The sequence below is a fragment of the Phacochoerus africanus genome, chromosome 2 (assembly GCF_016906955.1).
Source record: "Phacochoerus africanus isolate WHEZ1 chromosome 2, ROS_Pafr_v1, whole genome shotgun sequence".
Taxonomy (NCBI): Eukaryota; Metazoa; Chordata; class Mammalia; order Artiodactyla; family Suidae; genus Phacochoerus; species Phacochoerus africanus.
Window position 1 is genome coordinate 189,910,006 of NC_062545.1, and position 14,831 is coordinate 189,924,836.

At 36.6% G+C, this 14,831-nt stretch overlaps 1 protein-coding gene across 1 annotated transcript in view; it reads left to right on the forward strand.

Moving 5' to 3' along the window:
- Positions 1 to 14,831, forward strand: part of KIAA0586 (KIAA0586 ortholog) — a 131,620-nt gene that overhangs the window by 110,493 nt on the left and 6,296 nt on the right. Inside the window, 1 exon segment of the mRNA XM_047767448.1 lies at positions 10,595 to 10,660. Within this exon segment, the coding sequence (XP_047623404.1) occupies positions 10,595 to 10,660 (66 nt within the window).

The window sequence follows — 14,831 nt, forward strand, 5'->3', positions numbered from 1 at the left end:
TCAGCAGAGTGCAAGGGAAAAAGCTGGCAATGCTGATGACAGCATCAACCTACATACCACACTGTTGCTCCACTTCTATTTCTCTGGTTTACTTCAGAATTACCTTGCAAGGGGGTGAAAGGTCTAATACAACAGAAAGATGGCTTTAAGTCTTTTGCCTTAGTTTTTAGGGTGGGAAGAGTCAATGAAAATAACCTTGACAAGGCACCAAATGCAAATTGGGAAAACCGAGTTATGTCTCAAGTACTGCAGAGGTTTCACAATTCCATAGATACTTGTCTTTTAAGAAACTGAATTTTTTAAATTATAAAAGTATAAAACAATGTAGGCTTAGTTAATTGTAAAATATGTTTATGTGCATGCAAAAATGCTGTTATTTTCAGTTTTTCCTTGATGGGTTCCTTATTCATCACCTAAGAGCAGTGATTACAAATATAAGACTTTCTTGGATGTGTTTTTAAATTAGTAGTAAATGCAGAGGCCCAAGTTGTACTGGGATTTCCAATGGAAAAAATGTAATACCTTCATATTATTTTAAGCTGGAATGCTATCACTATGTTTTAAAATAGCAGAACAAATTACTTTGTTGTGAAATCTATGCCTACAAAGTCTTTAAGTGAAAAGTTACTGCCAAAAGTTATCTTAAAATCTAATTGTTAATCTTTGTTACACTTGACAACTCAAGGTGAACAAGTACTTTTTATTGTGATGAGACTCACACAGTAAGGTTACAGAGAACACTGGCACTTTTTTCCTGTGAATATAATTGCAAAAATACTGTCATATTTAATAAAGTCATAAAAAATCATTTAGGTAGAAATGTAGTTCTGAGAGCCTGTGATAATTGCCTTTGTATTATTCTTCCTATATTAAAACATATCAGACTTAGGAAGTCATGGAAATATTATGTTGAATATTTTCTAATTATTGTGTCAGTATGATCAATCATTTTCTAAATTTACCCATTTCTTGAAATAGCTTAGCCTGTGTTCATAGCACTTTACAGGAAGCAGCACAAAATTAGTTTCTATGTCCTCATATGTTTTTCTTGGTGTCACAAAAGTATGTATCGTATAAATGAAATATTTGTCTTTGGCAAAGAGGCCTGTACACCAAACTGTAATTAATGAATACAAGAATTAGAAAGCAAAACTTTGTTTAGTCTGAGGAAAAACAATTCTTTAAACTGTAACCACATGGCTGTTTCTTGTTTGCATCAACTCTGGGTGACTGTTATTGTCTTCTGCGAATTCTCTGGGGCAGGGGCCTGACTTTGTTGAATGAGCCAATTGTTTTCCTTTGTGTTACCCATCTAGTAAGTTCCCATCTGGTTTGTATCAGACTGTTTTCACAGCCAACAACTGCTGCCTTCTCTATATCCTGACACTTCAGGGCCCCACGCTATCAAAGCACTGCTGCGATGGCCTTGCTGGCAGGGCCTGTACAGCTGTGCCTCGCAGCTTGGAACTATTACCCACCATAATAATGGTAACGTAGAACTTGGACTGGCCCTCGTTCCCATTGGTGTCGTGTGTACAGTGAGCAGAAAGCCCTCCTCGCCTCCCTGCCCCCTCGCCCCCAAACTTACTAGTCAACCCAGAATCTTTAAAGCTCTAATTTTAGGATGTGGAATGGTGTTGTTCTTATTTTTGAGTGGCTTCCTGTATTTGAAAGCTCATTTTTCATTCTTTCACTTTTTTCCCTCCAAAGTTAACAGGTCTGGCCTTGGGGGAAGTGAACTGGTCACTCTGTCACATTTAATTTTTGTTTCCAAATTTAGTTATGAATGACTAGATATGTCAAAAAACACTGTAGAGGCTATGCAAATAATACAGTGTATTTTTAGTATTAGTCACAGGCTGTAATTTGAGAGAGGTTTTCATATAAGGAAGGATTTCCATCTTAGAAAATGGATTTTCTGTGATTAAATTATAGAAACACTTAGATTCAAACTGTTATGTAATTGTTAGGGACCTACTTTGCCTTCACCTTTGTTAGCTATCAAATGTCATTGGTAAGAATGTGATAGTACTGGCCTATAACAATCTGTGGCTTGTAATTTAAGTTATAGGAGTTACTGTAGTTGAGTTTAAATGTAGTTATGTTGTCATTGTTTTATATACATAAACTGAAACGGCAGACTTTTCTTTTGCAACCAAAAAAAGAAGTTTGGTGGCTTTTATAGAATGAATTAATATTTTAGAAATGCTTTCAGGATTAGTTGAAATAAGATTTAGTTTGTGTGCTCAGTTAAACTGAGTGGTAATTGTTAGGAATATCAGGTATTCAAAGTAGAAGGTCAGGCTAGATTTGTGAGAGTCAAAACTAGAGCAACAACAACAGCAACAAAAACTCACCTTTTGCTTCAGAATAATTTCAGCTCACAGGTATTTCAAGATTTTAAGCAAAGAAACAGGAGGGAATGTGTCTTTGTAGTCAGCCTTTGTATGGCCTTCTGCTGCTGTTAACTTGATGTGAAAGGCTACCTAGTTAGTTATTTGGCAATTTCATTCACTGGAAAACAGTTTAAAACTCTATAGAAGGGAATCGTCTTCTAATTGATGAAGCTAACCTACTGGGTTTTTTTTTCCCAACTTTAACTTTTATGGAAATATACATATAGAAAATACACATATCTAAACATACAGCTGAAAAAATTTTTAAAAACTGAGCGCACTTGTAAAACCCATACCCAGCAGAGCATTGCCAGCACCCCCCAAGCCCCCTCACGTTCCCTTTCAGTCACAACTAACACTGCTGAAAGGATAACTACTCTTATTTTCAGCAGTGTAGATCACTTCTCTTGTTTCTGTACTTTAAATAAATGAAATCATATGGAATGTATGGCTTCTTTCACAAGGCAAATCTATTGTAATTTTCAAGATTCCTTTAGTTTTCAAACCGTTATGGCATGCTTTTTTAAAGAATTATCTGAGAGGAATTTGTTTTAGTAGCTGTGAGTGTCACAGGCTGTTCAACCAACAGGAAGTGCCTTGTAGATAAACTTGTCTACTAAAACATCTAGTCTCTCAGTTCTCAACCAGATTTTAATGCTGGAATGTCCCTCTAGACATTCCTGTCCCTAAAAGGCAGGAACTCTCTTTGTCATTATACTACATAGCAGTACATTTAAGCACTTAAATGTTTTTTAATGAGCCTTAATAATTAAGTATATATTATTCACATAAGTTATAGTCTACATTCAGGATAGGTGGGTCCTCTATTTTCTAATTACCAATTAGCTTCCTGGCAGTTGAATGTAAGCTTTCATGCTGCCAAGATACCCTTTCCAGAAAATGCTAGTTTTGGCAAGAGTTGTATACCTATTAGATTTATGAAGCCATTGAGCAACTTGCTTTAAAAGTGCTAACTTCTTTTTATATATCTTTACCTTAATAAAATTCCTAATATTTCCTTTCCTTTTCCTTCAGTAAACTTAAATTATTATAAAAGCTCCATCTATTCTGAATGTTGTTAATTTTAGATTTTTTTCTTAGATTTTGTTTCAAATTCTGGGTATCACTTATTTTAAAACTCTTGTGGGTTAAAAAATTCATGTTTTGGAGGCCTTCATATTTATATCCTTGTTTTGCAGTTAACAGCCTGTAGTACTATACAGTTTCTTTTTTGTTTGTTTGTTTGTTTTCTGTCTTTTTGCCTTTTTTCTAGGGCCGCTTCACGGCATATGGAGGTTCCCAGACCAGGGGTCTAATCAAAGCTGTAGCCGCCAGCCAATGCCAGAGCCACAGCGATGTGAGATCTGAGCCATGTCTGCGACCTACACCACAGCTCACGGCAACACCGGATCCTTAACCCACTGAGTGAGGCCAGGGATCGAACCCACAACCTCATGGTTCCCAGTCGGATTCGTTAACCACTGAGCCATGACGGGAACTCCCTATACAGTTTCTTAAATACATAATTTGTTTAAAATAATAATATAATGATTTATAGATTTAAGTATTGCTGTACTAGTGATTCTTACTAAAGGTGATAATATAGAGAAGATACATTTTTAAATTTTTTAAAATATAAGAGTAAAACATTATAAAGTTCTGGTTCTTATCCTTTTAAATACCACTTTGGAATACAACATGGCTTACTTTAAAATTGGTACCAGATTGGGAGTTCCCATCATGGCACAGCGGAAACGAATCCGACTAGGAACCATGAGGTTGTGGGTTCGATCCCTGGCCTTGCTCAGTGGGTTAAGGATCTGGTGTTGCCATGAGCTGTGGTGTAGTTTGTGGCTTGGATCTGGTGTTGCTGCGGCTGTGGTGTAGGTCAGCGGCAACAGCTCTGATTGGATCCCTACCCTGGGAACCTCTATGTGCCATGAGTGTGTCCCTAAAAGGACAAAAGACAAAAAAAAAAAAATGGTACCAGATAGCTACAAGATTTTGAATGACCATTTAAAATAAAAAGTTAGGGAGTTCCTTTTTGGCTTAGTGGGTTAAGAACTGAAGTTGTTTCTGTGAGGATGTGCACTCAATCCTTGGCCTAACTCAGTGGGTTAAGGATCCGGCATTGCCACAAGCTCAAGTGTAGGTCAGAGATGTGGCTTGGATCTGGAGTTGCTCTGTCTGTGGTCTAGGTCACAGATGCAGCTCTGATTCCACTCCTAGCCTGGGAATGTTCATATGCTGCAGGTGCAGCTATAAAAGATTAAAAAAAAAAAGAAGTTAAAGTGTTGAAGTAATGTGAGTGTTTGGAAGAAGCACAGGTACAAGCGGTACAATCCCAGTACTTTGGTGTGCCCTCATTGAAAGCTTTGTCAGTAGTATCCCTGCTTTCCAGTCTTGGATTCTGTTTCCAAATCTGAGATAACTTGTTTTTATTTTGTGGTACCTTAAAACATTTAAATATAGGTTAGCAATTTTGCCTTTTGTGGAAAAGGTAATAGGATAAATTCATAGATAATTTATGCCTCAATTTTTAGTTAGTATTATCTACTCAGAATTTCCATGGGAATGTTAATAAAAATTTATAGATAAAAAACTTAGATATTTTCTCTTCTCATTCTTTGACTTAAATACCAGTGAGTATTCTGTTTCTTTAATTTTGAACAGTAGATTGAGGAAGTGCAAGAATTACTTGATAAGTAATTTTCAAATCATGTTGGCCACAGTATGTTGTGTTTGCTATCTTAATCCTCACCTGCAGACCACAGTATTCACACTTCTAGTAGACCCTGTCACCAGCAAGTGAGAATTACGAGGTAGCTACTTGTTACAGGAAAAAATGACAATGTCTGATGTTGACATGGTAGTGCTTTTTCTTTAACTGTTAGGAGAAATTATTGTAGAAATTAAGATTCTTTCCCAGTTTTGGTAGAGAAGAGCTTTGTTTATATTTATTTTTATTTTATTTTATTTTTGTCTTTTGTCTTTTTAGGGCCGCACTCGAGGCTTATGGAGGTTCCCAGGCTAGGGGTCAAATAGGAGCTACAGCTGCCAGCTTATCCCACAGCCACAGCAACACCAGATCCGAGTCACATCTGTGACCTACACCACAGCTCACGGCAACACCGGATCCTTAACCCACTGAGCGAGGCCAGGGATCAAACCTGCAACCTTATGGTTCCTAGTTGGACTCCTTTCCACTGTGCTATGATGGGAACTCCTGTTTATGTTTAAATAAACAGCAACAATAATATGTATTAGCCATCATCTCTATGTACTTCTTATATGTGATGCACTCTGCTAAGATCCTTAATCAGTCCAATTGGGTAGATAATAATAGTGTCATTTCACATTTGAGGCACCTGAGGCCCAGAGAGAGGTTATTTATTTTGTCCAGTGTTACACAGCTGATAAATGATAGAGCTGGGAGTCAAACCAAGTCTACTTTTGAAAGCAAAGGCTATGCATTTAAACACACTGTATAGTTCCTTCCTTGAGCATTTTTTAAAAAGTAGAACAGATAATTTTTGATTATTTTAACAAGTCTCAGTATCTGAAGATACATCCTACTAGGAGAGTGAAAAAGATAAGTGGTGGGGAAAGAACTGTTTACCAAGAGTTTTAGTCCCTACACTAATTTTTAACATTGATTTCTTTGTCAGTTAACCTTTCTGAGTTGTGATTTTCTTATATATGATGACAGTTTTCCCCCTTTTTTTAAACAGAAAGCCTCCCTGTCAAAATATATTTTGAAAAGTTTGCCTCTCGAGAACAATTCTTTTTTTTTCCTTTTGGTCTTTTTGTCTTTTTAGGGTCACACCTGCGGCATACAGAAGGTCCCAGGGCAGGGGTCCAATCAGAGCTGTAGCTGCTGGCCTTTGCCCCAGCCACAGCAGTGCTGGATCAGAGCCTCGTGTCTGTGACCTACACCACAGCTCATGGCAACTCCAGATCCTTAACCCACTGAGCGAGGCCAGAGATCGAACCCGCGTCCTCCTGGATGCTAGTTGGGTTTGCTAACTGCTGAGCTACTATGGGAATTCCTTCAGAACAATTCTTTTGTAAATTGGGAAAAGTTAGAAAATAATCATAGGCAAACCAGTAATAAAACTACCATTTATTGAGTGCCTCCATAGGCACTACTCTAAAGTTATTGACGTATATCATTCCTATTAACAATTGCGAGAAACCTATGTGGTAGAAGAGGAAATTGAAGCACAGAGTGGGGATACTTCAAGAGTGGTGGCGTTTCTCCCGGGTGGCAAGGTGAGGTGGCACTGTCATTTGCATTCAGGTAGGTTAGCTTTCAGCCATGAGCTTATAACTGCCTCTCTAATAACAGTCTGGTTGTTATTTACTACTTCCCCTCCCCATTTTTTTCTTATATACTATTATTTACATTAAAAAGTGGGTGTTTTTTCTAGAAAAAGATCTATACAAGATCACAGAGTATTATATCCATTCTACGTAAAGGTTTCAGAAACATTGGTCAGGTGGGTATTTCTTGAACAACTTTATACAAAGAACTGAAGTGGGCATCTTAGGGAAAATGAAGGAAGGCAATGGTGGGATCTATATCTTTTCTCATCCTTTGAAAAAATCTGGCATTACAGAATTTTTCTTTTTTTTTTTTTTTTGTCTTTTCTAGGGCCATACCCACGGCATATGGAAGTTCCCAGGCTAGGGGTTGAATCAGAGCTGTAGCCGCCGGCCTACGCCAGAGCCACAGCAACGCCAGATCTGAGCCGCATCTTCAACCTACACCACAGCTCATGGCAACACCGGATCGTTAACCCACTGAGCAAGGGCAGGGATCGAACCTGCAACCTCATGGTTCCTAGTCAGATTCGTTAACCACTGAGCCACGACAGGAACTCCCAGAATTTTTCTTCAGCCTATGAAGTGGCTTATTTGAAGACATACCTTTAAAAATTAGCGTATTTTATATGTTATTTAATTTAGGTATTTTTACTAATGTAACTTTTTGTTGGTTGTAAAGAGATGACTAATGCATGCTTTGTTTTGGAGTAATGAAATAGTTCTTTTTTGAGTTAAAATTCAATTTTTAATAAGGCAAAAATAAGCTGCTTTGCAGAGTTCAGGAAAATGTTTTTATTTAGCAAATAATCTGAATATTAGAGAAAACATTCTCCGTTTTTTTATTGCAAAGAAAACGGAGTGAAGAAAATGGAATGTAGGCTGGTGGCTACAGCTCACGTTCAGTGGGTTAAGGATCCAGCATTGCCATGAGTTGTGGTGTAGGTTGCCGACAAGGATCAGATCTGGCATTGCTGTGGCTCTGGTGTAGGCCAGCGGCTATAGCTCCAATTTGACCCCTGGCCTGGGAACCTCCATATGCCATGATTGCAGCCCCCAAAAGACAAAAAAGTAAAAATAAAATTCACATTTAGTTATTATGAATGTAGAAGAGTGTTTCGTTGTAGCAACCACTCCCTTTGGGGGATACATCCCCTTTGGAGTGTGGACCTGTCAGAATAGCTTTGAAAAAGCCCCAGGGGTAAAGGGGGAAGTCTAAAGACTTTCCCTTCTTCTACCCCTGTGGAAAATCTCTGGTTTAAAAAAGTGTCACAGTTCCTTTCTCCAGAGCATCCAGGTACACCTATATAGCACCTGCTTAAAGAGAATTTTATTTTATTTTTTTATTATTATTTTTTAAATTTTATTAATTTTTTATTTTATTTTTTTTCAAGTGGTTTTATTCTGAAGGTACACTTTTTTTTTTTTGTCTTTTTGTCTTTTTGCCATTTCTTGGGCTGCTCCCTCGGCATATGGAGGTTCCCAGGCTAGGGGTCTAGTCGGAGTAGTAGCTACCAGCCTACGCCAGAGCCACAGCACCGCGGGATCCGAGCCGCGTCTGCGACCTACACCACAGCTCAAGGCAACGCTGGATCGGTAACTCACTGAGCAAGGGCAGGGATCAAACCCGCAATCTCATGGTTCCTAGTCGGATTCGTTAACCACTGCGCCACGATGGGAACTCCTAAAGAGAATTTTAAAATAAGACAATAGAAAATAAGAAGAGGAAAAGAAAATTACGAAGAAATAGAAGAATTCAAATCACAAGTGGAAAGAAGCATTAGCAGACAGAAGTGGTATAAAAGTAAAAGGCAGAAAGCTCAATTAGCCGTTAGTCTTTAAAATCCCTTATGTTTTTGGTGCATTAGTTGGAAGATTAATTAAACCTAAGGTAGATTTTCTTTTTCTTAGCTTCCACCCAGTTTTGTTTAGTCTGAAAGGGGAGGCTACTGGTTATTTCTTACTGTAACACAATAGATAAGTTTGGATTTGGGCTTCTGGGCAACCACTTCAGAGAAGACTGCCACTTAATTTACTTGCTACAAACAAATCTTTCATTGGAGGGGGCCTCTCAGGTGGTACTGATAGCTTTGTTTCCACATTTGTGCTGAGGTACAATATAGAATCTGAAAGATGCCTAGCTGTAATTTCTCTCCCTTCTAATGTTCAGAAACTTAAGGCAGAGGGGAAAGGGGACATAGATAGGATCTAATAGTAACATCATAGTAAGTACTTTCAATGCATATAAAAAATTTTTAATAAACAGTATTGAAGTCAAATGTTCAATCTGGGTCAATTTGCAGATTATCAGTACATAAGTAACTTGTATTTGCCTACAGACTTACCCTTACAAAATTATATTTTCTTCTAAAACTGATTTTTAAGCTTTAACTTTCTCTTCCTTGATCTACATTGCATTTAAGTTTTTTATTGAGGTATAGTTGATGTACAGTATTACACAAGTTATAGGTGTACAGTACAGTGATTCACAATTTTTAAAGGTTATACTGCATTTATAGTCATTATAAAATATTAGCTGTACTCCTTATGTTGTACAGTATTTCCCTGTAGCTTACTTTATACATAATAGTTTGTCCCTCAACAAATGAATGAATAAAAACGATGTGGAATACTAGTCAGCCATAACAGAGAATGGAATTTTGCCATTTACAACAACAAGAATGGACTTAGAGGGTATTATGGTTAGTGAAATACATCAGGCAAAGAAAGACAAGTATTGTATATCACTTACATGAGGAATCTCAAAGATACAACAAACTAGTGAATATCATGCAAAAGAAACAGACTCAGGTAACAGAGAACACTAGCCAGTGGAGAGGGACAGGGAGAGGGTTAAGAGGTACAAATGGGTAGGGGATTACGAGGTGCAAACTATTATGCATTTAATTTTTTAATGTTTAAATTTATGTTTCCTACAGCATTAACTATGATAGTTTGATGTGAATGTTTATCACCAGTGAGAGTATATCGCTCAGTTTAATGAACTGTGTAATGCTTAACATCTTGTTCACTTAGTTATCTTCTTTTAAATCCACTTGGAATTTTATTGAAATAAAGGATACTTGAGAGATGATTTTAGAGAAAATCAGAAAATACTGATTATACCATACTGTAAATGATTTTTTTCTGAATCAGTGTGTCCTAAGAATTTGTTTGAAACAACAATTATTCGCAGTTACTGACTGAATTTCAGAGTACAGGATAACAGCATGATATCAACAGGGGCATATGTCTTAGGCACCCAAGATATCTTGTTGGTTCTCTCTAGAGTTATTTACTTTTTCTCGGTTTCATAACCCTCTAGCCAGATTTTGTGTTTTTCAGCCATCCTATTTCATTTGAATGTTGAAATTTGGCTTTGGTGACAGTGCAGTGCTCTCTGCTCCCTGCAGCTTTATGGGTTTTCATAGATTGTGCTGGGGCAGCATGCCCAGTACTGGCCTAGGGAGAAGGAAAATTCTAAACCTCTTTTCATAGTGATTAAATCCTTAAGTAAGAGAATCTGTGAAAACTTTAACCTTGGAAGAAATGGCCCATGAGATTTTTTTATTTAATACAAATTGCAGATATTCTCAGGATTCTTGGCCTCCGCCTTTCCCTAATCATTGACGCATAGAGATAATAATCTATTAGGTTACTATAATCTAATATTAGATCTATTTATTCTACTGACAGTAATTAAAATTCAGCTGTTTACTTTATATTAAGGCTAATGGATCAGATGTCTGTTTACCTGGTTTTATGGAAGTAACTGTAACAGTGCATTTGGTTTATGTGTTTTTTTAAGTGAGAGTGAATCATAATTATTTGTAGGCTTAACTGATTTTCTTATGAAAAACAATTTTTAACTGTAGCTTCACCAGGTGATATGGATCAGACGCAAATTGAGCCCACTCTGTACCTGGCATCTGTATTTACAGGTAAGATTTTTACTTTAAAAGTTTCATATTTTTTTCATTTCCTTCTTTCTTCTTTTATCTAATAGTAATTAACACAGTAGTGATAGCAATTCCAATTTTGTATTCTTCTAAAATATATACAAACTCATTCCAGGTATAGCACTCCCTTCATGCACTAAACTCAACTCTCCAAAAGTTAGGAAACAGAAAAAAAAAAAATCCATCATTTCCTTTTGCAAAGTTTATAAAATGTTGAATTAAAAGGCTGCAGGTGTGGTATTCAGAGCACTGAGGCTAATACTTGGATAATTCCATCTGGGGGAGGTTATTTGTTGGGACAGGACACTGTTTAAACTTTGAAGTCGGTTTTAAACAAAGTGAAGCAGCTGGAACCTGGCATCAGAAGAAACAAATCTTTCACATTAACTATTGGTTTTTGGAGAAAAAAAAGATTTGGAGTTGTTTTTACAGGTGCTGATACATTTATTCTTCCTATAGGAACTGCTGTATTTTTTCCTTAAATTATAAATTTTAAGATAAGCATTTGTCAGCTCACTCAAAAAATAGAAGTAATAGCAAACTTGAAAATGTAATAGGATTTACATATCTCAAACATATTTTGGAATGAGACTATAGTAACATTTTAAAATCACTCCTAAACATGAAAGGAAAGAGATGTTTAATAGTAATTCTGTACAGCAGAGGCAAATAAAATTTGTACGTACTGTATACTTGACATCAAGTGACCAGGCTCCTCATTCTTCAGGACTTGTAGTATTTGCCCTCAATTACTGAATCTGTGATATTGCAAAATCTGCAGTGCTGGGTTAAGTACATGAGGAGAATTGAATACAGCAAGATAGTTTAGCAGCTGCTTAAACAAGGAGTTAAAGCGGGGAGTAGATGAGCCCAGGGTGAACAGGAAAAATGCTTCAAGAACTCAGTAAAACACAGCTGAAATACTGTAACATTTTCATAGACAGCTGGGAAGCAACTGCCTTGCTGGAACTCCAGGCTGATTTTAAAGGCGAGTCTGGTCAGCATGAATCTAAGCAAGCTGTTAGCCATGAGGAACCACAGACTCTCTGGGTAGAAACAGTTTTGTTCAGCAGTCATTTCAAGGTGCAGTATGTACCTACCATCATGTTACAGCTTGGTGGAGTGCAGAAATAAAAAAGACGAAATCTCTGTCCTTATGGGGCGCATTTAACAGGAGCCACAGACCCATAAGCAAATAACAATAATACAAGATGATAAGGTCACAGATACTTAGTTGGGTACCTACTATACTAATCACTCAGAAGACAATGACAAAGTCACAGTCCATGCTCTTAAGAAATATACTGTCCAGTGGGTCAGAAAGAAAAAGACAAATACCATATGATATCACTTATATCTGGAATCTAATGTAGAGCACAAATGAACCTTTCCACAGAAAAGAAAATCATGGACTTGAGAACAGACTTGTGATTGCCGAGGGGGAGGGAGTGGGATGGACTGGGAATTTGGGGTTAATAGATGCAAACTGTTGCCTTTGGAATGGGTGAGCAATGAGATGCTGCTGTATAGCACTGGGAACTATATCTAGTCACTTATGATGGAGCATGATGGAGGATAATGTGAGAAAAAGAATGTATACATGCATATGTGACTGGGTCACCTTGCTGTACCGAGTAGAAAATTGACAGAACACTGTAAACCAACTATAATGGGAAAAAAAATCATTAAAATTAAAAAAAATTAAAAAGAGAAAGAAAAAAGAAATATATTGTCCAGTGGAAGTGACAGAGACATAATTATGGTGCAGTTTGGTAAGTGCTACAGCAGAGTTGTCTTCAGAGAATAAGACATCCACAGTTAACAGGAGAGGAACCCTGTATTTCACCACTACTGCTGGAAAAAACAGCTCAGAGAATGTGATTCACTTGCATGGGTTCTTAAATACATTGGGGCCGCAGAACACTTTAAGACGCTAATAGTTATGATTACCTTCCCCTCTTCTGGTCTGTGCTTATATGAACATAGCTTGCATGCAGTTTCAGGGTATTCACAGATCCCTGGTCCCCCATCCATGGACTCTGGGTTAAGATCCTTTATGTACTTGGATTAGAGATTATTACATTTGTTTCCTTTTAAAATTTTATTTTTAAATATGCAGTTTATAAGAAACAAATCTTGATCTGCATGTATAAAAACCCCAATCCAGGCAATTTGTTGTACTGTCTAGTCATTATCTCATAGAAGAAAACCATAAATTTATTTGTGTCTTGTACCATGTGCAGTTACTGAATCTGAATGAGGAGTCTGCGGTGATGCACTCTAGGAAGTTACTCAGGAAATTTTCCTTTCTTTGCTGTTTCACAGTTGTTTTAGGAAAGAATGCTTTCTTTGGATTCCTTTCAGTTTGCAAGTAACAGAGATACAATAATGGGTTACCACATGTTTGAAAAACCTGCCTATGAAATGGATTATCTAAACCTAAAATATTTTAGAAAGCTATGTACATGTATTCATAGTTTATATATACACACACACACATATACACAATATACAAGCAAATTCTTAAATGGACCTGAAAAATCTTGTATTATTACTTGCATTACTTAGAATAAATTAGTTTTAGATTTTCTGTTCTTTTTAGGCTTATAATCAAAGAACAGAAAACAAAATTTTTCGGAATTTTTAATATTTTAAAAGCAAAAAATTTAAATTGCGAACATCTAAAAAATATGTTAAAATATGTCTCAGGAAGCTTCAAAAACATGGTCTCGCTCAGTGGCATCTCTAGCTCAAATGCATGCCAGGTTAAATGACGTACTGCCTACCCACGGAATCGAGGAGTAGTCTCCCTTTTTAAAAACAAACCTGAAAACAGCTGTTGAAACAGTTACATCATAGCGTAATGACAGACTGGAAATTTAAAAAGTCAAACTTTGAAAGCGTCAAACTATATTTAATGTAGGTAGAAAATTTGTTTGCTTTAATGATGATTTATTAAGATATTATGTCTTTTCTTTTAAAAAATTAAACTCTGAGGATCATAACTGGATATGAATGTTACTCTTTTTGCCTGTTAACAGTAACCAAAGTGATGAACTTTTTAAAAATGTCTCCAGTCTAAAAAAAGTTCTCTTTTTATTTTTTATTTTATTTTTTTAACTTTTAAAAAAAATTATTATTTTATTTTTTCTAACCTAACCCTATTTAAGTTTTTCACTTAAGTGGTTGCATTTTTTGCAATTACGGATTTTCTATTTTATTATTTTTAAATTCCATGTTTTTAAAAATTAATAAATTACTCAATGAATTTTATTACATTTATAGTTGTATAATGATCATCATGACCCAATTTTATAGCATGTCCATCCCAAACCCTCAACCCACCCCGCAACCCCCCAAACTGTCTCCTTTGGAAAGCATAAGTTTTTCAAAGTCTATGAGTCAGTATCTTTTCTGCAAAGAAGTTCATTGTGTCCTTTTTTTAGAGTCCAAATATAAGTGATAGCATATAATGTTGGTGTCTCACTGTTTGACTAACTTCACTTAGCATGATAATTTCTAGGTCCAGCCATGTTGCTAAAAATGCTGTTACTTCTTTCCCTTAAATGGCTGAGTAATATTCCATTGTGTATATGTACCACATCTCTTGATCCACTCCTCTGTCAATGGACGTTTAGGTTGTTTCCATGTCTTGGCTATTGCAAATAGTGCTGCAATGAACATTGGAGTACGTATAACTTTTCGAGTCATGGTTTCCCCTGGATAGATGCCCCCAGGAGTGGGATTGCTTGATCAAATGGTAGTTCTATTTTTAGTGTTCTGAGGAATCTCCATACTGTTTTCCATGGTGGTTGCACCTATTTACATTCCCACCAAAAGTGCAATAGGGTTCCCTTTTCTTCACAGCCATTCTGGCTGGTGTAAGGTGGTACCTCATAGTGGTTCTGATTTGCATTTCTGTAATAATGAATGATGTTGAACATCTTTTCATGTGTTTTTTTGGCCATCTGTATGTCTTCTTTGGAGAATTGTCTGTTTAGATCTTCTGCCCATTTTTTGATGGGGTTGTTTGTTTTTTTGTTATTGAGCTACTGAAGACAACTCTGTTGTAGCACTTACCAAACTGCACCATAATTATGTCTCTGTCACTTCCACTGGACAATATATTTCTTTTTTCTTTCTCTTCTTAAAT